This window comes from Bos mutus, chromosome 27 (assembly GCF_027580195.1).
Source record: "Bos mutus isolate GX-2022 chromosome 27, NWIPB_WYAK_1.1, whole genome shotgun sequence".
NCBI classification, from domain to species: domain Eukaryota; kingdom Metazoa; phylum Chordata; class Mammalia; order Artiodactyla; family Bovidae; genus Bos; species Bos mutus.
Window position 1 is genome coordinate 24039614 of NC_091643.1, and position 24944 is coordinate 24064557.

Sequence of the window (24944 nt, forward strand, 5' to 3'; positions counted from 1 at the left end):
TGAAATTTTTATGAAAGATTTCATCACAATCTAGTAATGAGTGTATGTTGAGACAGGTCAAGGTAGGTAAAAAAGATAATGAGCAAACTATTTTGAAAAACAGTATTTCAGATGATTCTGAGTCCCCTTCCTATCAATTTGAAGACTCGTACTTAAGTGGACATTAGCATTTGTCAGCATTGGGCTAGCACTTAAGAACAGGGTGTGTTTATGTTCATAAACAAGGGTTGTTCAGCACTTGTGGAGCAAAAATACATCTTAATTGGCATTTGGTGTAACAGCTCAAATTCCACAAAAATTCAGACTATCCTCTGGCATCCTATAATGCCATATATAATTTAGGGAAATCATTTCTTTGCTTCTAAAAACTGAATATATTGATTTTATGTATTCATTATTATGAAGAGATCTATTATTATATTTTTGCGACTGTAATCTAGAAAGGATGTACCGATTGACTCAGTGGGAAAGAATCCACCTGCAATGCAGGAAACCAGGGTTTGATCCCTGGGTCGGGAAGATCCCCTGGAGAAAGAAATGGCAACCCACTCCAGTATTCTTGCCTGGAGAATTCCATAGATAGAGGAGCCTGGCTGGCTACAGTCCATGGGGTCATAAAGAGTTGGACATGACTTAGTGACTAAATAACAACAATCTAGAAAGGTTTTATTATCTAAGTATTTATTTCACAGTTACATATAATTGTATGTTATTTGATAATGTAAACCAAAACATAATGTAAATGGCATATCCTGTAGATAGTAGTTGACTTAATGAAGTATGTTGTTAAATTGTTAAATATGGATCCTCAATTTTTTAATGATGCTTAGCTCAAAATAACTTGTATTTACTTGTTTATTACAGCCTGTTTTGTAATAAACTTTTAAATTTTAGAGTAGTTTTAGATTTATGAGAGAAAAAGATTGAAGTTATTTGAAAAAGTCATTTCACAGGTTAGAAAGAGGGTGAAGTTGTTAGAGAAGAAAGAACAGGTGAAGCTTTAGAGGCAAATAAAAAGTATAGAGTAGATATGTGATTCCCATGCCCAGATATTTTGATTTGTTTTTTGGCGGGGAGGACATTTAAAGATGTTCTAGGTAATCCTAGTATGCAGCTAGGATAGAGAAAGGGAAGGTGAGAAGCAGTTTAGTGATTAATAGCTTTTAAAAATTTAATTTCTTTGAGGAAAAATTGGAGTAGGAAGCTTAACTAATTGGAATGACCATATGGCATTGACAAGGATCCTTGATGAAACTAGAATATTCAGATTTTTAGTGAAGAATCTCCGGAATTAAATGATTTTCTTCCCCAGTACTCAGCAATTGAGGAGCAAGAGCATCCTCTGTAGGGACTAAGCTGTTTGCTTTATTCTGTGAAGTAGACTAGGCAAATATTCTGACTGTGCTAACAAGAGTATATTTGAAATGTATAAATGTGAGTTAGAAGTTGGATAGGGCATCAGAGAAGCCACGGGACAGTTGATCAACTAGGTGTGATACAGTTAAGCTAGATTTTCTTTCTTTCTTTTCTAATTGGTGCTTAGTTACTTTACATGTCGTGTTAGTCTCTACTGTACAGCACAGTGAATCAGCTGTACATGTATATACTACAGAGCACGCGTAGTTTGCTGTGCTAGACAGTCAGCTGTCATTAGTTATCTGTTTTATAGATTTTCATATGAGGTTTTGTGTGAAAGGGGGATGGAGTTGAAAATTAGGAGGTTGGAAAGGGTTGATTTAATAAATAAGTAAATTGCTGATGTATAGTGTAGATGATTGTTGATGTAATAGAGAAGCTTTAGGAGTAATAAGGCTGGGGTAATGTAATACTTTGTAATAAGGCTGGGCTAGTGTAATAATTTGTATACTATAAACATGCATGTCGAAATAACTCAGGATTTTAATGGAACTGGAGGGGAAAAACGGTAACTGAGCTGAAAGAGGGGGATGCCTTTGAGTATGTTGGATGAGGAGGTTAGATTTATAGAATACTGCAAATTTAAAAGGAGAATTTGTTAAATAATTCTGATCAAACAGTGGTTTGAGATCTGCTGTCATTGAGCCAAGAGATTACCAACTGTGGCCTATATGGACAGAGTGCATCAGAGAGATCTCAAGGGGACAACTAAGATGAAAAGATAAGGAGGGGTTTCAGGGAAAAAATTTCAAGAACAAGTATTCAGATTATATTTTGTATTATAAATTAAGCCTCAAAGGGAGTTGTAGATTCATGGAGAAAGGCACCCATCAACAGCAATGTTTTTTTTTTGTTTTTTTTTTTAATTTAAAAAATACATGAATTCTCCGGGGTACTTCTGTGTGTCAGTGTAATTTGGGACCATCTTGTGATACTGCTGTAATTTTTTTATAATCCATAGAATCATTGAAATGTTAATAACTATAATTTTAAAAGATTAGTGCTTTTCCTTTGTGAGACTTCTCTGCTTTTTTTGTTTTCTTTAAGAAAAAGTGAAATTTTCTTCTAGAGCTAACACACTGAGATTCTCCAGTTGCTTTTCTTTGCTGAAAGGCTGGTGAATGAGCTATTGGCCTCCTCGTAAGCCCTCTTAGCAAATCACTCTGCTCTTCTTTCACACAGTCAGTTTATTCACAAATCTCAGAATTCAATTCTCACCTTCCTCAGTGGGAACATCAACCTCCTTGGCCAAATAAAGTTGTTAATTAAGACTACTCAGTACAATTCTCACCTCCCATAAGTGTTAACTCCAAACTTCCTTTTTCAGATTGTACTGTGAGGAATATTCTTCATAATTGCTAAATCTTTTAGATGTATTCTACCACACAGTTACTCATCTTTTCCAGAATTCACTAAAAATTCTAAGAACAAAATATTTTCTTCCAAGGTTATTACTATGGTTCAGTAGAGGTAAGGAAAAAACATCCTGGTGTTGGAAAATCGAAAAGTACATATGGAATCAGTCTGGGTGCACATATCATCAAAGGCTGGTAATACTAGAAATTAATATATTGTTGAATGTCAAATAAAAGAAGATATAATTAGTAATTGCAAAGACATTTTAAAGACAAGGGAGAATAAATTATTGCATTGATAGATATTAACTGGTTAATGTCTTTCCTTCTCTAAATAAATAAAATTATTTACTATGTATAAATTATTTGGGCAGTCCTAGGTTAAGTCATCTATGTATGTAATATCTCTTGGCATTCTCACTGCTCTACATGGTAAGAGTTAAAAAAAAAATCATTTCTTTAGATGAGCCTATCTAGGCTGAGAGGTTATACAGTTTTCCCAAAGTCACAGAGCTAATACCTGTCAGGGTTGGGATTTGTGACTCCTGAGCTAGTAAATTTAATGCTTTCCTTAAGTGTACATATTCATCATTGCTTTTATCCTGTGAACTGTAATTTGCATTTGGCTTTTGCATTCCCAACTAAGATTATTAGTCTTTTAGGGCAGGGATCCATCAGCCAGCATTTCTTAAACTCTTTAGATCATGAAAAGCTTTCATTCAGGTTAGCATTTCAAACAAGGGCTGGTGAGTTGAAGCCAGCTAGCCCACATCATGTGGAATAGTTCATCAGCCTTTTGTTTCACTATGGTGAAGTCACATCTCTTAGGAAATTCTATTCTAAGGGCAGCACATAAGGTGAGAACTGTGTTTATCAATAGATAAAATCACCTTTTGCATCACTTAATGCACTTGTAAGTGCTTTCTAAATGGCTTTGGGTCTGCAACCCTTGTTGTTGCTTCTAGTCCTCAGATAATATTTCTCTATGGCCTTAATTCTTAGGTTTTTCAAATATGCCTGGCTACCTGGACAAAGTATTTCACTTTCTCAAAGACTATCAAACTCTCATGTCATTCACACATATTTTGCCTGGCTTGTCTAATACGTGAGGACTGTTTCAGACTTGATTGAATCCGTAAGCAGTTTAATATAAATGACATTCTAGGGTTATTGTTGAGCTCTGTCTAGTTTATTTTTTAATGTCTAAGGCATATGATATAACTTCATTGTACTAAATTTCTTCCTAGGTGTCTCTTCCCCAGGTTGGTTAATTCCGACTATTTTACAATAAATAGATGAATGTTTTCATGAACTTTCATTATCTGTGTGACATTGTAGCATTCTCTGAGCTCTATTTTCTGTATTATTTGTATATAAAGCCCAGTTTTAGTCATCCATCTTATAATTTGAAAGCTACAGAAACTCGAAACAGTAGTATTAATACAAAGGCACCAGTGTACCCTTTCCTAAGATTCATAATTTTAATATTTTGTCACATTTGATTTTGCTCATTGACTTGAAGACACACAGGAGTTTTATGATTTTAAGTTTTATACCCTGGGAGATAGCCACTCATTTCTGAGAAGCTGCTCTGAAAAGATAGGGGAGGAGCCAGTAAATGTATGTTTTAGCTGAGAAATGCATGCAGTGAGGCACACAGTTTGGTAAAAGATTACTGCTCATCCCGAAGAACAGATAACTCAAGTTAATGATTTAGTGCTTTTCTGCTTCTGGAAAGATTCAAGAATCTGGTCATTGAAATTCTTCCTGAATTTCAGTGGTCTGACTACTTAAGGGCCTGTTTATCCAAAGCACAGGGCTCCTGGGCATTTTTCATCCTGAATTCTTCTCCGTGGTAGTGTCAGTGGGTGGCTGCTGTGGTTACAATTTAACTCTTGTAGAACAGGGTGATGAGAGATGTTCTTTGTGTTTCTCTGTTCAGTCTTTTAAGTATAAGTAAAAAATCAGTCAGTTCAGTCAGTCAGTCAGTTCACTCGCTCAGTCGTGTCCAACTCTTTGTGACCCCGTGGACTGCAGTACGCCAGGCTTCCCTGTCCATCACCAACTCTCAGAGCCTGCTCAAACTCATGTCCATTGCTTTGATGATGACATCCAGCCATTTCATCCTCTGTCGTCCCCTTCTCCTCCTGCCTTCAATCTTTCCCAGCATCAGGGTCTTTTCAAATGAGTCCGATCGTTGCATCAGGTGGCCAAAGTATTGGAGTTTTAGCTTCAGCATGGTCCTTCCAATGAATATTCAGAACTGATTGCCTTTAGGATGGGCAGGTTGTATCTCCTTGCAGTCCAAGGGACTCTCAAGAGTCTTCTCCAACACCACAGTTCAAAAGCATCAATTCTTTGGCACTCAGCTGTCATAGTCCAACTCTCACATCCATACATGACCACTGGAAAAACCATAGCCTTGACTAGATGGACCTTTGTTGACAAAGTAATGTCTCTACTTTTTTAATACACTGTCTAGGTTGGTCAGCTTTTCTTCCATGGAGCAAGCATCTTTTAGTTTCATGGTTGCAGTCACCATCGGCAGTGATTTTGGAGTCCAAGAAAATAAAGTCTGTCACTGTTTCCATTGTTTCCCCAACTATTTGCCATGAAGTGATGGGACCAGATGCCATGATCTTAGTTTTCTGAATGTGGAGTTTTAACCCAACTTCTTCACATTCCTTTCACTTTCATCAGGAGGCTCTTTAGTTCTTCACTGTCTGCCGTAAGCATGGTGTCATCTGCATATCTGAGATTATTGATATTTTTCCTGGCAGTCTTGATTCCAGCTTGTGCTTCATCCAGCCTTGCATTTTGCATTGATGTACTCTGCATATAAGTTAAATAATCAGGGTGATAGTATACAGCCTTGACATTCTCCTTTCCCAATTTGGAACCAGTCTGTTGTTCCATGTCCAGTTCTAACTGTTGCTTCTTGACCTGTGTACAGATATCTCAGGAGGCAGGTCAGGTGGTGTGGTGTTCCCATCTCTTTCAGAATTTTCCACAGTTTGTTGTGATACACACAGTCAAAGGCTTTGGCATAGTCAGTAAAGCAAAAGTAGATGGCTTTCTGGAATGCTCTCGCTTATTCGATGATCCACTGGATGTTGACAGTTTGATCTCTGGTTCCTCTGCCGTTTCTAAATCCAGCTTGAACATCTGGAAGTTCATGGTTCACGTGCTGTTGAAGCCTGGCTTGGAGAATTTTGAGCATTACTTTGCTAGCGTGTGAGATGAGTGCGATTGTGTGGACCTTCATGCCAAACATTCTTTGGCATTGCCTTTCTTTGGGATTGGAGTGAAAACTGGCCTTTTCCAGTCCTGTGGCCACTGCTGAGTTTTCCAGATTTTGCTGGCATATTGAATGCAGCATGTTGGGCTGCATATTGCTGGCTTATTGAGCTTCCCTGATAGCTGAGTTGGTAAAGAATCCACCTGCAGTGCAGGAGACCGTGGTTCGATTTCTGGGTCAGGAAGATACACTGGAGAAGGGAAAGGCTTCCCACTCCAATATTCTGGCCTGGAGAATTCCACGGGGTTGCAAAGAGTCGGACATGACTGAGCGGCTTTCACCTTTCACTTTCACTTTGAAAGCACTTTCACAGCATCATCTGATTTGAAATAGCTCAATTGGAATTCCATCACCTCCACTAACTTTGTTCGTAGTGATGCTTCCTAAGGCCCACTTGACTTTGCATTCCAGAATGTCTGGCTCTAGGTGAGTGTTCACACCATCGTGATTATCTGGGTCATGAACATTTTTTTTTCCCTATAGTTCTGTGTATTCATGCCACCTCTTAGTATCTTCTGCTTCTGTTAGGTCCATACCATTTCTGTCCTTTATTGTGCTCATCTTTGCATGAAATGTTCCCTTGGTGTCTCTGATTTTCTTGAAGAGATCTCTAGTCCTTTCCCATTCTATTGTTTCCCTCTATTTCTTTGCATTGATCTCTGAGGAAACCTTTCTTATTGCTCCTTGCTTTTCTTTGGAACTTTGCATTCAAATGGGCATATCTTTTTTTTCTCTCTCTCCTTTGCCTTTCGTTTCTCTTCTTTTCTCAGCAATTTGTAAGGCCTCCTCAGACAACCATTTTGCTTCTTTCCATTTCTTTTTCTTGGGGATGGTCTTGATTACCGCCCCCTGTACATTGCTAGGGCTTCCCTGGTAGGTCAGATGGTAAAGCCTCTGCCTACAATGCAGGAGATCCTGGTTCGATCCCTGGTTTGGGAAGATCCCATGGAGAAGAAAATGGCAACCTACTCCAGTACTCTTGCCTGGAAAATCCCACGGACCAAGGAGCCTGGTGGGCTACAGTCCATGGGCTCCTAAAGAGTCGGACAGGACTGTACACTGTCAGGAACCTCTGTCCATAGTTCTTCAGGCACTCTTCCTCCCTGCCTTTGGGTGGGGAGGGGCCTGTACGCAGCTGGCTAGCTCTCCTTTGGTGTTTGCTCAATCCTTTGTTATGTGAGTGGGCCAGGCTGAGCATTAGGTTGTTATGCTAGAGCCTTTGGCTGGAAAGTTCTCTTTTCCGCAGTTGTGGTTAGGCGTGAATTCCCCCACATACCCCGCTGTGGGTGGGTTTCCTACTGTGTGAAAACTTCTCATTCACGACTCCCTGCCTAGGATAGGTTTCTATCCCTAACTCTTTTGTCTCTCTTTTTGTCTTTTATATTTTGTCCTGCCTCCTTTAGAAGAGAATGGGCTGCCTTTTTTGGGTGCCTGGTGTCCTCCACCAGTGTTCAGAAGTTGTTTTGTGGAAGTTGCTCAGCATTCAAATGATTTTTGATGAATTTGTGAGGGAGAAGGTGGTCTCCCCATCCTATTCCACCATCTTGAAGCAGATGAGTCATGTACCAGCAAATATAGACATCATGAAATATCACCACTAAATATTTAAGTTTGCATATTTTAATATGACATTCTTACATAATCAGAGTAACATCATTTTTAAATGAGTTGACATTAGTTCAATGATACAGTCTGCTTTTTCTTTTTTTTTTAAGGAATTCAGACAACTTGCCTTGTATATTGTTTCATGATCTGGATTTACTTGATTGTTTCCTCATGATTAAATTCATTGACTAATTTTTACACAAGTACTATAGCAATTATCTGTGTACTTCTTACTGCATTGTATCAGGAGGCATATAATGTTCACTTCAATTCAGTCACTCAGTCATGTCTGACTCTTTGCAGTCCCATGGACTGCAGCACGCCACGCCTCCCTGTCCATAGCTTGCTCAGACTCATGTCCATTGAGTTGGTGATGCCATCCAACCATCTCATCCTCTGTCGTCTCCTTCTCCTGTCTTCAGTCTTTCCCAGCATCAGTGTCTTCTCCAGTGAGTCAGTTCTTCACATCAGGTGGCCAAAAGTATTGGAGTTTCAGCTTCAGCATCAGTCCTTCTGATGAACACTCAGGACTGAGTCTCCTTTAGGATGGACTGGTTCTGTCTCCTTGCAATCCAAGGGACTCTCAAGAGTCTTCTCCAACATCACAGTTCAAAAGCATCAATTCTTCGATGCTCAGCTTCCTTTATAGTCTAACTCTCACATCCATACATGACTGCTGGAAAAACGATAGCTTTCACTAGATATAATGTTAGTTCTTTTAGATACCAAAGGTGAAATCGATTACTTGATCGCAGTGGGGATCCCTGCATGTTTCTGTTGTATAAGTATATCCTTCCCTGGTAATAAGTGTTAGCAGGAGGTGAATAGGTTAAGAGGGGGAATGCTTAAAAATTATGTAACTGTCCTATTTCTTGGTACTTTACTCAGCGATCGTAACATCCATTGATAATCTCTGCCTGAATTTGGTGTTTCGTTGATTATTGTGAAGTGGTGATTTTGAACATTCTGTCTTTGCATCTACGTTAATTGGTTAGTATTTGTCTATAAAGGAGAGCTCTTCCTTCATTTTCCCCTTGGAGTATCTCTACTCAGAGATTCTTGTTTATTCACTAACCCATTACTGTGATTATTCTTCTTCACTCTTCAAGTTGCCCTAAATTTCCAGTGGAAACCAACTCCCATGTCATTGAATGCCTCTGTTAGTCTTTGCTTTCTGGCTCAGTAAAATATTCTAAGCCTACATTATACTTATTCGTGGAACTGAAAGAAGCATTTTTTTTTTTTTTTTGAGGAGTCCTTCCTCTTTTTGTTGGAAACAGTGTTTAGAAAGCAACACCTGGGTAAGTTACACTCTTTCCTGTTGAGATAGTATCATTGTTTTCAGACCTTTTTAATAGAGCTAAGATGTGTGTACATATGTGTGTGTATGTATGTGTCATATAAATTAATAAAGACATAACTTACGACTTTAATTGGATATCTCCTCTTCCAAGCTAATACTGTAGGGTTTTTCCTGTATTTTCCTCATTCTAAGTTTTATCTGCTTTCTACAAATTGAAACCCTGGATCCCACCAATATTATGTATTTGGTCATTTGGTCTCTCGTTACGTATTTATAAAATAGTTGGAGAATTTCAATGCCAGTATGATCTCTGAAAACAAATTATGGACTGGAGTCTCTGTGCCGTTCCTTTCTTTTACCTACATTATGTGTCAGTTTTCTTAGCATACACCCTTTAAGCTTTCTTGTATGTTTGTGTTACCATTTTTCTTGAGAACAAAAATTCTACTGACTCATAAACTGAGTTGTATGTGCATGTTATATACAGTTTAGTATCTCTTACGTTCATATACATTTTTGATGTAAGATATGTGTTGGAATGATATATTCATGTTAGAATAGTTTTCTAAGGAAAAAATAGATGCACAGAAAACATAGTGTAATGGACACAACATCTTTATCATAGAAGTAGTGAACTGTACAGAGCCAGTGGCATTGGGTCTATTTAATATATTTCCATATAGTAAGTAGTATCCTGAATATGTGTGGCACAACCAGAGAGAAGTCACTGTTGAAATCTTTGTGCAGCATGTTGTTTACCAACTTTTCTCTCTTCAGGATACCAGGACCATAAGTAGTGGGTGGTTCTGCTCACCCCAGATCTCTCTCTATATATATTATCATCTGTAGAGATTAACTGGGGCTTCCCTGATAGCTCAGTTGGTAAGAATCCACCTGTAGTGCGGGAGACCCTGGTTTGATTCCTGGGTTGGGAAGATCTGCTGACGAAGGGATAGGCTACCAACTCCAGTATTCTTGAGCTTCCCTTGTGGCTCAGCAGGTAAAGAATCCACCTGCAATGTGGAAGACCTGGGTTGGGAAGATCCCCTGGAGAAGGGAAAGGCTACCCACTCCAGTATTAATTTGATGTTTTATGAAGACATACTCTGATGTATCTATGCAATATATAAGTAGCTGTTGTTCAGCCACTGAAGTCATGTCCAACTCTTTTTGACCCCATGGACTGCAGCACGCCAGGCTTCCCTGTCCTTCACTGTCTTCCAGAGTTTGCTCAAACTCATGTCCATTGAGTCGGTGATGCTATCGAACCATCTCATCCTTTGCTGCCTCTTCCCCTTTTGAATTCAATCTTTATAATTTTATAATTCAATCTTTATAATTCATCATAAACATATAACTGTAAAAAACATACATTGGGATTTTGATATTTGTTACTTTATAGGAAATTTGATTAACCTTAAAAAGAGAAACCATGTTTCTTTAAAAATCCCTTCAAGGGATAAAAAGATAAAATATACATTCATCATGGGAGCTGTGTTAGTATATACGACTATAGATGAGCTAATAATACTTGATGATAATATAAAATGTTACAGCATTTGGGTTAAGTGATTTTTTTTCTTGTTTTCATAATAAAAGATTGGAAAGATTTAATAGAAGAGCTTTATCAGACCTGTGCCCTGCAGTTGCTGCGTAAGCCTTTCTGGATGCTTGGCCACAACTTGACTGCCCTCTTCAGGCTGCATGTGAATGGATTAGAAACGTTTACAATGTACCCTCCATTCATGGTGTTGCATCTCTAATGTTCCTATGAACTATTAAAAAAGAAAATACTTTTTAGCTAACAGTGTTGGAAAAGTGCTTATTTAAGTGCTTGGAGCATTTGCAGTTTTCAGCTTTCAGTTTCAGGAAACAGTGAAGTTGGTAGAGTTCTCATAAGTACTAGTGATGGCTTTGCTCATTAGAATAAGCTGACACAAGTCTTTGCAAGAAGCCAGTGACTTCCTTTGTCATTAGTTAGGCTTAAGCGTGAAGAAGTTGGGAAATGGAGGGATAAGAGGTAATGGAGTTAAGTTTAGAGAACAGGGTTTATGTTATTGGACATATGTTAATATTTGCACATTCCTTCTACCAAGTCTTAATTCTAAATAGATATTATCAACATTGAAATATGTATTTCTTAGGCTTATTGAATTACTTTTCATGACAGACATATCTGGTTTCTAGTCCTATTGCTACTAAATTATATTCAACAGAAGAAGGCCCCATTTATCTTGTCAGTATTAAATTTTCACTAAGTATTGTATTTGTGTTGAAAAAAATATAATATTCTCAGCTCCCCTGGAATTCTTTATTCCAGCCAAATGGATTCCTAACTAAAAGCAAAATGTGCAGAAAATTTTGCTGGTTGTTTCGGCATGTTAGATGCTAAAGGAGTATATGTACGAAACAGGTCATAATAGCCTCGTAGATTTTCCCAACTAGACCATTATAGTAACATTCAAGGTGGTTTAAAAACATTTATTTTCTCCTGCTATAATACATTATGCCCTCTCCTGCCAATTACAGCTTTCTTAATCAACATTTTACATAATGTACTTCTTTCAAAACACTCAGTAGCTGTTCACTATTTACAGAGTAAAGTTAGGATCTTGTGTATCTTTCTCTTGGAAGAGAGGTATCAGTTTCTTCTTTCCTATTTTCTGACATGAAACTTATATTCTATTATTTAACTACATAATACACATTTCAGACTGGGTAGTGTTTGTTTATACTCTTCTCTTACCTTGATATCCTCTTCCTGTCCTTCCTTGCTTACTATTTAGCCCTTCCATTCTTTCTTGAATATTTTCACATTCACACTTTTGTATAGCACCTGCAGTCTGCAGTTTTTTTTAAGTATATGTATCTCCTTTGTATGTTTGTGTGTGTCTTTTCTATTCTCTAACAAGCATCTTAGAGGTGGAGACTGTGATGTATTTTTTATTATTTGCATAACATATGAAAACACTGAATACATATTATTGATGATTAAGATGTACATTCTGTATTGCATGTGAAATTGATATTAGATGATATGATATTAGATGCTTTAGTCATTATAATCTTTCAAGTCAAGACCACTATTCCTTTAACAAATAGCATGTATTTGTGATGGTATATGGTGTAAGGTATTTCTTTTTTTCATCCTAAAGTACAGTGAAGCAGATTGATCTTGAAAGGGACATTGATCTGTGACATTAATCTGACTAAGCAGGCTTTTAGTCAGACTCTCCAGATTTCACAATCTCTAATTTAGACTTACTTAGGGTGTGTGGGGTTGTATGTGTATTGTGTATATACACAGACTCTTTAGGAAACTATATTATTCATCATCAAACCTTAAATGCCTGTTTTGGACTAGGTCTTAGCCACCGAAGAATCCATGCATAAACAGAAAATGCATAAACAGAACAACATGTACATAAATAGTGCTGCACGGTAGCTGAGAAACCGTCGAGATTTGAAGGGGGGCATTTTGGAGCAAGCTTTCTGAAAGAACGGAGGACATTTTAAGCAAAGGATTTAATACTTTAAATCTTAAAGAATGAACACGGGGTGTCATACAACGGAGAGACCCTTTGAATGTGTGGTATGTTCATATGGACATAGACTGCAGATGTAAATTGTGGAGACATTGTGTTCTATTCTGCCCAGGGTCTTCGTTATGTAGGCAGTTATCTAGGACTTTGGAGCAGAGGATAGAACCCACGGTTGATTATTGGAAATTAAACTGAGAATGTGGACAGTGTGGAAACAGAGTTTGATGGCGAAATGAATCCATCTTCTTTGGCTTCTCAGTACCACTTATCACATCTTCTTGTTTTAGTTTTTTCAGAGTATTTCTGATTATCTGACATTTTGTGTGTACTTGGATGAGGCATCTTTTTTTCATGGAATGTGTTATTCTTGAGGTCAGGGCCCTTCCATGTATTATCCAGTCCTTCATTACCTGACACATGTGGGCACCGAAATATATTTGTGGACTGAATGAGTGTATACCTAATAGAATCTAATAGGTCTGTGGTAGGTTATCACATGATGAGGGAAAAGTTCAAGATTATTCTAGTCATATCATCCCTTAAGATCTTATACACAGATGTTGAATACTAACATTTGATTGTTCTCTTCCTGTTTTTCAAAATGAAGCATTTTCATTTCTTAGAATATCATCATTGTAAGAATGTCAGTTTTTGAAGATTTACCATTTCCCTGTTTTGCTTTAAAATTTAAAATGTGTTTTTGTGAAAATGTTCCTTTGTGTAAAAATAACCTGTTTTCTTAATTGTAATGCCATCCTTTTAATGATTTATGTATTTTTTTTTAATGGGAGCACTGTTCTCTTAAGGTTTATCAGTCTGCAGAAATGTTCAGTGAATCATCAGTGCCAATTCACTGTATGATGTTACTATACATATTTTCTTTGAAAATAATTGGTGAATTTGTTACTGTTTCATTGCTCTGTCATGTGTGACTCTTTGCAACCCCATGGACTGCAGCCCACCAGGCTCCTCTGTCCGTGGGATCCTCTAGGCAAGAAAACTGGAGTGAGTTACCATTTCCTTCTCCACTGGATCTTCCTGACCCAGGGATCGAATCCTCGTCTTCTGCATTGGTAGGGGGCTTCTTTACCACTTAGCCTCTGGGGAAGCCCCCGATATTATATTCCATATGACAAAAATCATATCACATTTTAGAGCTCATATTCGTCCTAACTCTGTTTTCATTTAGGATTGGAAGAGAAGCTGTGAGGTAGTATTTGTTTAAACAGCATGTTCTCTTTTATATCACAGCTTCAGTTCATCAGCATCTTAAATTCTTTCTCTAGTGTCTCATGCCTGCTACTCCTGCTCCCTGAGATGTTCTTTCTTGAGCTCTTTGCAGCGATGGCTTTTTCTCTTCCTTGGAATTTGAACATTAATGTCCCTTCATCTGAGAAGCTTTTTATGACCGTGTCATCTAAGTAGATCTTCCATTGTTTTCTGTAATACAATTCTGTGTAATTTTTCGCTCAGTATATATTTTAGCTTTGAATGATTTTCTCTCATTTGGTTGGTTGTTTATTATATGTCTCCTCAGTAAAACCTCAGCTCCATGAAAGCAGACCTTGGAACCTTGGAGATTAGCTCACTTTTTGCTATTAGGTGCTCATGTTAAATGTTACTTAAGCACCAAAGCTTTACAAGCTTCTATTTCATTGAACAGATTCAAAATATATATAGTACAGCTTTCTGCCTGCTGAGCATAATGCAGTTTCAGGCTGATGTTTACAGTGGTAGATATTTTGGACTGTTTTACCATAAAACGTGCCCGTAAGGTCTTTATGCTAAATGATCTCAGATAGGTCTTTATGCTAAATGACCGAAGATAAAAGCTTTGTTTGCTTTTTAGCTCTCTTAAATAGATACATTTCGATCATAGCAATATTATGTGGCTCCTTGTTAATAAAAAAGGGCCTAGACTATCCCTAGCCCTTGCATTCACCTGTTTGCACAGTTAGCCATAGGCAATCTGTTATTCCTTTATTTTTTCTTTTTTTTTTTTTTTAATCTCTAAAGGTTACTTTTGTATATTTCATACAGTACACCTAGTCTTTACATTTCTGGCTCTAACAAGTGAGGATTTAACTCATCTCACCTCTTGTCATTTTTATAGCTTTTTTGTTTTACTATTATAAAAGTAAATAGCATCCTTCTATTACTTATTCATAAGTGATATCTCTTGATTCCATAAGTTGCAGGTTAGCAAGTACAACCTCTCCTCCCCTCTTACCCACCAAATCCTGTTACCTCTATCTCTATATTGTCATCGTTGATAGCACTGTCGTTGATAGGCCATCGTTGATAGGCCATCATTATGTCTGTCTGTAGGTTGACTTATTGTTTCCACATAAATAACATCAGTTGCAAAGTAGTAGGTTTTTATTATGGTTCCTTTTCTACAGTGTCGTGCTGTTGCTTATAACTCTACTTCTGTGTAAAAGAAAATGTTCAAAATAATTAATTTTTCCCATCACCTATTAATCTAGATAATGATAAATTTTAATTTTCTTCTTACTTAGACCTTGCCTTTTATATTCATTTTGTTGTCATCATTCTTACTGTTGTGGGACCAAATATGTCTCCCTACAGTCTTTGATATCGTCCAACGCTTTCTAATTATAATGGTTGCTTAGAATGTATTCTCTTCTTCATCTTGAGGTCCAATTAAATTCCTGTTCTGATTTGTATTTCACAGCTTTGTAGTCGGATCGCATTTTTCTTACACATCTGCCTTTCCTCCTGCACCATATCCTGCCTAGTCATCCTTTTTTTTTTCTTTTTCTTACAGTTCCTTTATTATATTCTCAGGTTTTCTCATTTTTTCCATTCCTAGTACCTTTCTATTAGTTATATCTTAAGGTACTTTCACATGACTTACCTTTCTTCACATGACTTATATTTCTTCAAACATGTTTATTTCAGACTTCATCAGTTGTTTGGCTTGATGTAATTCTAGATGGAAAACAGCACGCCCTCAAAACTCTACAGGCGTGTTCTGCAGGCACCGAGCGCTGCCGATAGCCGGTCCAGTCCCCGTCTCACTGTTTGCCCTTGTTAAATACTTTTCTCTTCAGAAAGTTTTTAGGACCTTCTTTTTATCCATAACATTCTAAAGTATCACAACATGTTGGTCTTATTCCACTTATTCAGAATCTGGCAAGTGATTTAATTTGAATACTTAGTCCCTTTAATTGTATTATGTTTCCAGAAATACTTCCTTTGTCTCTTCTCTTTCTGGAGTTCTTTCTGTTTGAAAGTTGGATTTGTTGGATTAAATATCTAGGTCCCTTTCTCCTTCCTGCCCCCAATATAGTCTACCTGTGTCCTTTTTGTTCTGTGAATTTTATTTAACTCCGTATTTAATTTGAGAAATCATACTTCCTCTTTAAAGTGCCCTCTCAGTTTATTTGCTCTTTTTTATATGGCATTGCTATTTTTTTATGACTACTGTTGGGAAAAGCAGTCAACCATGGGCTGTGATCATCCCGCCTGTTCTTGCTGGGCACGCCAAGAAAGCAAAGGATTGTGTTTGCAGTGGCAAGCCTTAAGGAGTGGCGTTATGTCTTTCCCCAAAGCACGGAGTTGGTCATCATGTACTAGAAAAACAGTAGTCCCCAAACTCGGTAGCACAGTCCTGTAACCCAGTCAGCTGTGTGTGTGGACATCCAGGAAGGGCCTTTTGTGTCATCCCGTGAACTTGGGGGCACAGGGATACAAACAAGAAGAATAAAGTCCTCTAGGTCTCTGACCCTGAGTCTTGTGGCTTCTGCCAGCACCCGAGACAGTAACAGGCTGGCTTGTTGGCAAGACGAAACCTCCAACCCAGCAGCTTTGTGCTTCTTATCCAGTATTTTCCTAGGTTCTTCTGCACTGCTGTCTTCTTGGAGATTGTAATTTTGTCCATCAAAACTTTTCCACTAGCCTTACGTTTTCCAGATATTCCTTGAAATCTCTTTATCTGCTGCTGACTCCTTTCCAAGTTTTTTTGTGATTGTAGGATTAGACCTTTTTCTATCTATACTTCTTTGGGGGAGGGACTCACCATATCTCCTGTGAAGAGTCAACTACATGGAAGAAGCTCCCTCTCCTTTTTTTAAGTTTTAGCAATCACTGTTGCTTCATTTTCCATGACTGTGCGTACATCCTTTTGCAACCAGCCTTTCCTTATTTCTCCTCCATGTCTACGTCAAAAAATAGAGCTTCTGTATCTGGCGTATCAAGAAAATGTCCAATACAAATGAATTCAAAATAAGAGTAAATATGCTCTTAGAGGAGGGCTTGTTTGTGGCATTTGGTTTAGCTACTCAAATCTTTGCTTACTTTTAGGTGCAAACGTAAATGCATTTTTAGATAGATGGAATACATAAAGGTGGAGCATAACTGATATTTACAGTTTTAAAACATATCCATGATGTTTATTTCTCTGTTAAAGTGAATTGCAAAATTCTTAAAAACGGCTCTGTGCTTTTTACAAAAAATCATTAGAAAATTTAAGTTATATATATGTAGGAAGTGGCACAAAATGATTTTATCCCCTAGAACAAGAGTTGTCATGCTTCTTATACAAAGGGCCAGGATGAGCTTTTTGCCCTCACACTTTCTACTAGAACTCCTCAACTCTGCCCTTATGTAGCTTAGTAGCAGCCGCAGCAATAAGTAAATGAATCAGTGTGTCTGTGTTGCAGGAAACCTTTATTCATGAATGATAAAAATTTGAATTTTAGATAATTTTTATGTGTCATGGGATATTCTTTTTTTTTTTTTTTTCCCCACAGCCATTTAAAATATAAAATCTACTCTTAGCTTGTAGTCCTTACTAAAGCCAGGGTAACTCTTGCCCCAGAATTCCTGTTTTATTAATAGCTTTGTTGACGTTTGAATACTGATAATGTTTCCACTCTGTGCCATTATCCTTATCAGACTAGCTAACGAAGAATATCAAATACTGGCTAACTCCTGGCGCTATTCATCTGCCTTTTGTAACAAACTCTTCTTCAGTAAAGTGGACTATGATGAGGGAACAGACATTTTTCAACAGGTAAGAGAGTTATATTTTGTTTCAATAGCGTATTTATCAGAGTTGGTTATGGTTGATAACGTCTTTGTGTGCCAGGTAAAAACACAGTTCAGTGATTCCAATGAGTAGTTACTAAATTCTGTGGTATGATGAAGATAATATTAAGTGTAATTATTTTAATCAGTACAGTTTTTGCCATTAGTGAATAAACACATTTTAGCTTTTCCATCATAGAAGAAATATGTTTTTTTTTCCCATCATACAGTGGCAGTTTATATGCTGCTGCTAAGTCGCTTCAGTCATGTCTGACTCTGTGCGACCCATTAACTTTATTTTGATATTTAATTGTATGTGCTTTGGGTGGTATTTTGCATAAATTTGTGAAATTTTGTATAAGATTCAAGGTAAGTTTTACATGGGGCTTCCCTGGTAGCTTGATGGTAAAGAATCTACCAGCAATATAGGAGACAAATATTCAGTCCCTAGGTCAGGAAGATTCACTGGAGGATGAGTGGCAACTCACTCCAGTATTTTTGCCTGGAGAATCCCATGGACAGAAGGGCCTGGTGGGCTACAATCCACAGGGTTGCAAAAGAGTCGGGTACGACTTAGCAACTGAATAGCAACAATGAAGTTTTACTTAACCTTTAAGCTGTTTTAGGGGGATAAAAGGTCTTTAAGCGGGGGTGAGTGTGAGTGAAAGTCTCTGTCATGTCCGACTCTTTGCGACCCCATGGACCATACAGTCCGTGGAATTCTCCAGGCCAGAATCCTGGAGTGGGTAGCCGTTCCCTCCTCCAGGGGATCTTCCCAACCCAGGGATCAAACCCAGGTCTCCTGCATTGAAGGTGGATTTTTTACCAGCTGAGCCACAAGGGAAGCCCTTTAAGAGGATTAATTAAGGTTAAATGATGTCATAAGGATGAAACTAGAAATCAGCAAAGAAGAATGAATTACCAGTCTGAAAGCAAGCAAGCAAAAATATTCACTAACGGTCCACTTAAAATTAGCTTGAGTCTAAATGCTTTTCCATGACCTGGTAAAGAACTGGGTCAGACAGTGTAAAAAAAAAAAGGGACAAGGATACCCAAACTAATCCATGCTGGGTACTGCAATGAGTTGTACATTTGAAAGGCATGATCAAGTACTGATAAACACAAAAAGTTAATAACTATAGGTTAACAGCAGGGGTCAGGGAGCCAGACAGTTGAGCTCAGATTTTATCTACATATTTTATCATCTCCATATATTAACTTTGTATTCTTGGACAAGGGACGTAACCTCTCTATACCTTAATGTCTTCATGTACGAAACAAATAAAAATGATATATTTCTCTGTGATTGTTGTGAAGCTAAATGAAAGAAAACACATGAACCACTTAGAAGTGTCCCTGGAATATAAAGACTCAATGTTAGCAGTGATGATGATATAATCTTGACAAATTTCAATAGGACTGGAATCCTTATAAGAAGTAGGACATGAGTCCTTTTGGATTAGCATCTCATCCTTATGACATCATTTAAGGGGGGAGTTCAGTTCAGTTTCTCAGTCGTGTCCGACTCTTTGCGACCCCATGAATCGCAGCATGCCAGGCCACCCTGTCCATCACCAACTCCCGGAGTTTACCCAAACTCATGTCCATCGAGTCAGTGATGCCATCCAGCCATCTCATCCTCTGTCGTCCCCTTCTCCTCCTGCCCCCAATCCCTCCCAGCATCAGAGTCTTTTCCAGTGAGTCAGCTCTTCGCATCAAAGTATTGGAGTTTCAGCTTTAGCATCAGTCCTTCCAGTGAACACCAGGGACTGATCTCCTTTAGGATGGACTGGTTGGATCTCCTTGCAGTCCAAGGGGCTCTCAAGAGTCTTCTCCAACACCACAGTTCAAAAGCATCAATTCTTCGGCACTCAGCTTGCTTCACAGTCCAACTCTCACATCCATACATGACCACTGGAAAACCATAGCCTTGACTAGATGGACCTTTGTTGGCAAAGTAACGTCTCTGCTTTTGAATATGCTCTCTAGGTTGGTCATAACTTTCCTTCCAAGGAGTAAAGCGTCTTTTAATTTCATGGCTGCAGTCACCATCTGCAGTGATTTTGGAGCCCCCCAAAATAAAGTCTGACACTGTTTCCACTGTTTCCCCATCTATTTCCCATGAAGTGATGGGACCAGATGCCATGATCTTAGTTTTCTGAATGTTGAGCTTTAAGAGGGGTATATAAGGTTAAATGATGTCATGTAGAAATTTGATAGTCCTGGGCTTGTTAGGGACTTGTTCAGAAAGTAAACTATATGTGACTCCTGTGTGATGGCTGAGGCTAAGTGTCTGACAACAGACCAGCAAGTCAGTGATGTGTTAGAGGGAGCTGTGCACTAGCAGTCATGTTGGCTGTAACTGTCTCGTGTGCACCTATCACGGAAAACGCACACAAACAAAGTGTGGAGTGGGAGAAAGGAATTGGTGACTGTGTTTTTGTTCAATTTAGTAAAAATTACTAAATGTCCATAACATGTACGCCCCCGCTGGTACTGCTGTATCTTTACCTTGAACCGTGATCTAATGTTTGTTGTTACTTGAATTTTTTTATTTTTATTGTTGGGGAATGTTGAACTGTATATTGGAAGCCAGGGCCAAAAAGCTCCTTGCCTTTCATTTGAATCATTTTTCATAATTCTTGGGCAGCAAGAATTTAATCTGTATCTGTGCTTTGCAGTTTACTCCCCAATGCAAATTAACCTCATTTTTTTTTTAGGTTGTTATTAATAAACACCATTTATACTAGGGTGGTGTATATTCAATATACTTTTCAAATGAAGCTTGCCTTTAGAAAATAATTAATGAGACGTAACCATTTTAAGACAGTTGAAATAACAGAGGAGGTGAACAGAAAAAGTTTTTAAAATTAATAGAGAAGTCAATATACTCAAAATTAATTACATAATATATTTATATCTTTCATCAAATGCCAACCTTTTTCTTTAACAACTGCTTAAGAACTGAAAATAATCCGTGTACCCCCAAACTACAGTAGTTCTATTTTGCACTTTGAATCATTTCATTCTTTAGTTGTAGAATTCTAGAAAATAAAGAAGGAAATGAGCAATGAAATAGATGGATATAGCTGAGAATATGAATGATGTATGTGAAATGTTAAGGTTCAGTGAACTTGGCCTAATTCATAAGTTCTTTTCTATTCAGCAGTATATCAAGATGAATAAAAACAGTAGTTAAGCTCTGGAAATCCCCTTGGATTTTTCATAATAAATGCTGTCTTTCCAAAATTCATGCAGGAAAAAAAGCTGGGATATTAGATTTAGTCTTTTTATCTCATGCTGTCTTTTACAGCTCAACATTAACTCCGCTCCTACGTTCATGCATTTTCCTCCAAAAGGCAGACCCAAGAGAGCTGATACTTTTGACCTTCAAAGAATTGGATTTGGCGCTGAACAACTAGCAAAGTGGATTGCTGACAGAACGGATGTTCATGTATGTTTTTATTCCCCACAGTTTTAATAATAGGCTAATTAGCTTGGTTTGGTATAACATTATAATAAGGCCACAGGATTTTTTTCATTTTCTCCTGCTTTAGGAAAACTGCATATGATAGCTGTAAGCTGAACTTTGAGTTAGGTGAATTTAAATGGTTTTTAGAATAATGGTTTTTAAAATATCAATGAACCATTAAAGAATACATGTTAGGCACAAAGTAATTTCTGAGGCTAAAAAATATACTGAATATTGCTCAGTGGTCTTAATAATCAAAGATACTCTAATTAAAAAAACAGGTGTATAATTTTTATCTATCCTTTGGGCAAATAACAATAGGATAATACCCACTTTTCATGAGCCATATGAGAAAATGTCACTGACATATGCTGTTCTTAGGACTATAAATTCTAACAGTATAATTCTTTCCTTCCTTCCCTTCTCCCCCAACCATTAACTATGGGGGAAAAAATTTACACATTTTAATAGAAGAAAATCACTCAGGAATCAGATATCTAAAAATGAGAATTGAATTAAATGTGTACAGTCTAGACAAACAGTGGTGTGCAACATTATTTGACATAGAAAGAAGCTCAAAGGATAACAAGTGAAAAAGTAGGATAGAAAAACAGTATTTATAGTTGATTTAGAAAAGCAAAATATTACTGAGATATGTACAATGTTGATGGTAGTTAATGTCTTTGTGGAGGGCTATGGCTATTTTGTTCCTTAATGTCACTAGAAGTTTTTACAGTGAGCAATTCTAACCAGCTATTTAAAAATTACATTTCCCTTAGATATAATACAGGGATATTAATTTTGTGTAAGCATATTTCTCATTTGAGATAGATGTCTCTCATACTATCATTGTACATAAAATAATATAGGTATTAATGATATTTTGGTGACTACCTCTTTTTTGGTGGAAATATTTAGGCAGATATTCAGTTCTACAATGTATCATTTGTTTGGTACAAAATATTAAATGTAACATTGGAAAGTACTACTAGTTCTTTTTTAAGAAATACTCAGTTTTAATCAGAAATAATTCTAACCTATTTATCACACTTATATGTTGTTGACAGATCCACATTTGTAAAAAGAAAATACATATTTGGAAATAATTTCAAACTTTAAGTAGTTCCACAAATGAAAAAAGTGTAGTCTCAATGTATACCCTATATCAGGATTCACATACTCTTAACTTTTTATGGCTTTTGCTTTGGCATTCTTACTCTCTTACCATCCCTCACCCTGTCTACACATATACTTACATACCCACACACATTTTTTTCTGAATCCTTTTAAGGTGAATTGTCTTTCCTAAGAAATACAGGACCGTACAGTTATTGTGTTCACAGACGCACATTAATATATTGAGCTTCTGTCCATAGTCTAGTTTTGTCAGTTGACCTACCCTGTCCTTCCTAAATCGTAAGCTCCCTATGTGGAGACATTTAGGATCATGCAGATATCCTACTCCTCATCAAAATTTTGTCAGTATTTAGTATCCATTGATGACTCTTCCTTGATCCAGATTTCATCATGCTGGTTGCAGAATGATGATGTTCCAGTTCTAGCACTTTGTCCATATTTCAGATTGATCCTTGGCATTTTACTGTAAGCAAGAGTTCTCCTCTCCTCTTTGTATTTCATTCATTCATTGGTACACAATCTTATATTGTTTTTTCCCTCCAGTGATTGTTAGTACTATGCTTAAATATTTTGGTACCAAAATTGTTCTAAATATAATTAGTGGGAGCCCCTTCATGCTGGCTTCTTTGTTCTTGTAAAGTATCTCACCTTGTAAAGTAAGTCGGGGAAATAGGAATCCTCATATACCACTTGTGGGAATGCAAAATAGTGCAACCACTTTGGTAAACAGTTTGACAGTTCTTCAAACCATTAAGCATAGTTTCTATGTGACCCAGAAATTCTACTCCTAGGTATACGTATGTAAGAGAAAAGAAAACATACACTACACAAAAACTTGTGCAAAATGTTTACAGCAGCATTATTCATAAGAGCCATAAGGTGCAAACAACGCAAATATCCAACTGATTATTTGGCTAATGGATAAGCAAAGTGTGATATCCACACAAGGAAATACTAGCCATGAAAAGGAATGAAGCAGCGGCACATTTTACAACAAGGGTGAGCCTTGAGAAGGTCATACTGAGTGAAAGAAGCCAGGTACAAAAGACTACATGTTATATGAAATTGCAGAATGAATGTATGGAGTCAGAAAGTAGATTGATTGGTGGTTGCTTAAGGCTGCAGGGTGAGAGGAATAAGGGAGTGGATGCCAAAAGGGAATGGGATTTCCTTTTGAAGTGATTCAAATGTTCTGATACTGACTGTGGTGATGGCTGCACCTATCTGAATATGCTTAAAAAAATATATCACTGGATTGTACACTTTCAGTGGGTGGATTGTATGGTATATGGATTAAAGCTCAGTAAAGTTGTTTAAAAGAAAATGTCTTAAAAAATTCCAATTTGAAATAATACAAGTAGTAGTCCCTCCATCTCACCTCTCCTTTTTACCAGATGATCCCGTGTTCGGGATCATCATCATTATCTGGTTCATCATCATGAACCAGAACAGCTCTGGGTTGAATGTAAGTAGGTTTTGCATATATTTAACTGTATTCACCTAAAAGCACCAGAAGAGCACATTTTGTTACATAGCCATGATGCTTTAGGGCATATATTTTTGACTCACAAAGAACAAAAGGAATGTTAGTGCCTGGTATGAAAAGTAAGGTGGTACCTTTCTGAATTACATGTGTTAAAGATCAGAAGGACGAGAATATCAGAGGAAAAAATGAATATTTTTCTTGAACTTTAAAACATTTTCATTGTGTTGTTGCAGATTCGTGTCTTCAGGCCTCCCAACTACTCTGGCACCATTGCTTTGGCTTTGTTGGTGTCACTTGTGGGTGGTTTGCTCTATTTAAGAAGGAACAACTTGGAGTTCATCTATAACAAGACTGGTTGGGCCATGGTGTCTCTGGTATGTTAACACATTTACCCTATTTCTTTGGGTAATGGTCCAAGTTGTGTAATATTAACAAAGTGATCCAGATTATAACTGTAATGAAAATCAAGTCTGGATGAGAAGAATTAACTTTTAGGACTTAGGTGATGTAACTTAAGTTCACCATTAATGTAGCTTGTGCTCTCTTCCTTCAGTTTTCACAACTAAAATGTAATGTCTTTCCATGTGTACTTGGCATATCACGAGTGCTAGATAAATGTATGGTAATACATTTAGAAATACACTAGGGATTCGTGTATTTTTACTAATTACACTAAAAATACTTACAGACTGTTAGAGTCTGAAGCACTTGGAAATGTACTCATTCAGCTATTTTTTCCCTAGCAACTCTTTTCTTTTGTCTCTACTATGTGCCTGATAATTATTAGGTACCAGAGATATAAAGGAAAGACATAAACCCCACCTGATCGTAATTCATCACAGGGATACTAATCAAACTAATCAAGAGATAAATCATGTAACATTCTGCATGCTGTGGTGGAAGTAAGCACACAGGATTAGAGGATTACATACTATATAGGAAGGACACCTAATCTTGAGTACTGAAAAGTCATTATAGGCTTACTAGAGTGTGTGACATCATTTATGTTTTTTAGGTTAAGAGTATCTTAAGATCTCTAGCAAGTATCTTAGTAATGATGCCTACAGTCATCTGCTCTTCATCATTTTACTTGTGGTCTTGGTCAAAGCATAAGAATGGAGAAAGAAATACAGGGAATAAAAAACTGTAAAGAAAGAGATGTTACTATTTACTTAATTTGTGATTTGCCTATATGACTGTCTACATGAAAATTTTATCACAATTTACAGAGTAAAATAAAATTAATACTAGAGTTGAACAGTTCTGAATTCAAGGTCT

At 37.2% G+C, this 24944-nt stretch overlaps 1 protein-coding gene across 7 annotated transcripts in view; it reads left to right on the forward strand.

Moving 5' to 3' along the window:
• The window catches only part of TUSC3 (tumor suppressor candidate 3), a 197907-nt gene that overhangs the window by 71909 nt on the left and 101054 nt on the right, over window positions 1–24944 (forward strand). For all 7 annotated transcript variants that reach the window (XR_011462856.1, XR_011462857.1, XM_070364139.1 and 4 more), the window contains exons 3-5: window positions 17440–17557; window positions 20885–21025; window positions 23900–24040. Coding sequence is in view for 5 of the 7 variants with exons in the window: in XM_070364139.1 (XP_070220240.1) it covers window positions 17440–17557; window positions 20885–21025; window positions 23900–24040 (400 nt within the window). In the remaining 2 variants the exon portion in view is untranslated. The remainder of the gene's footprint in view (window positions 1–17439; window positions 17558–20884; window positions 21026–23899; window positions 24041–24944) is intronic.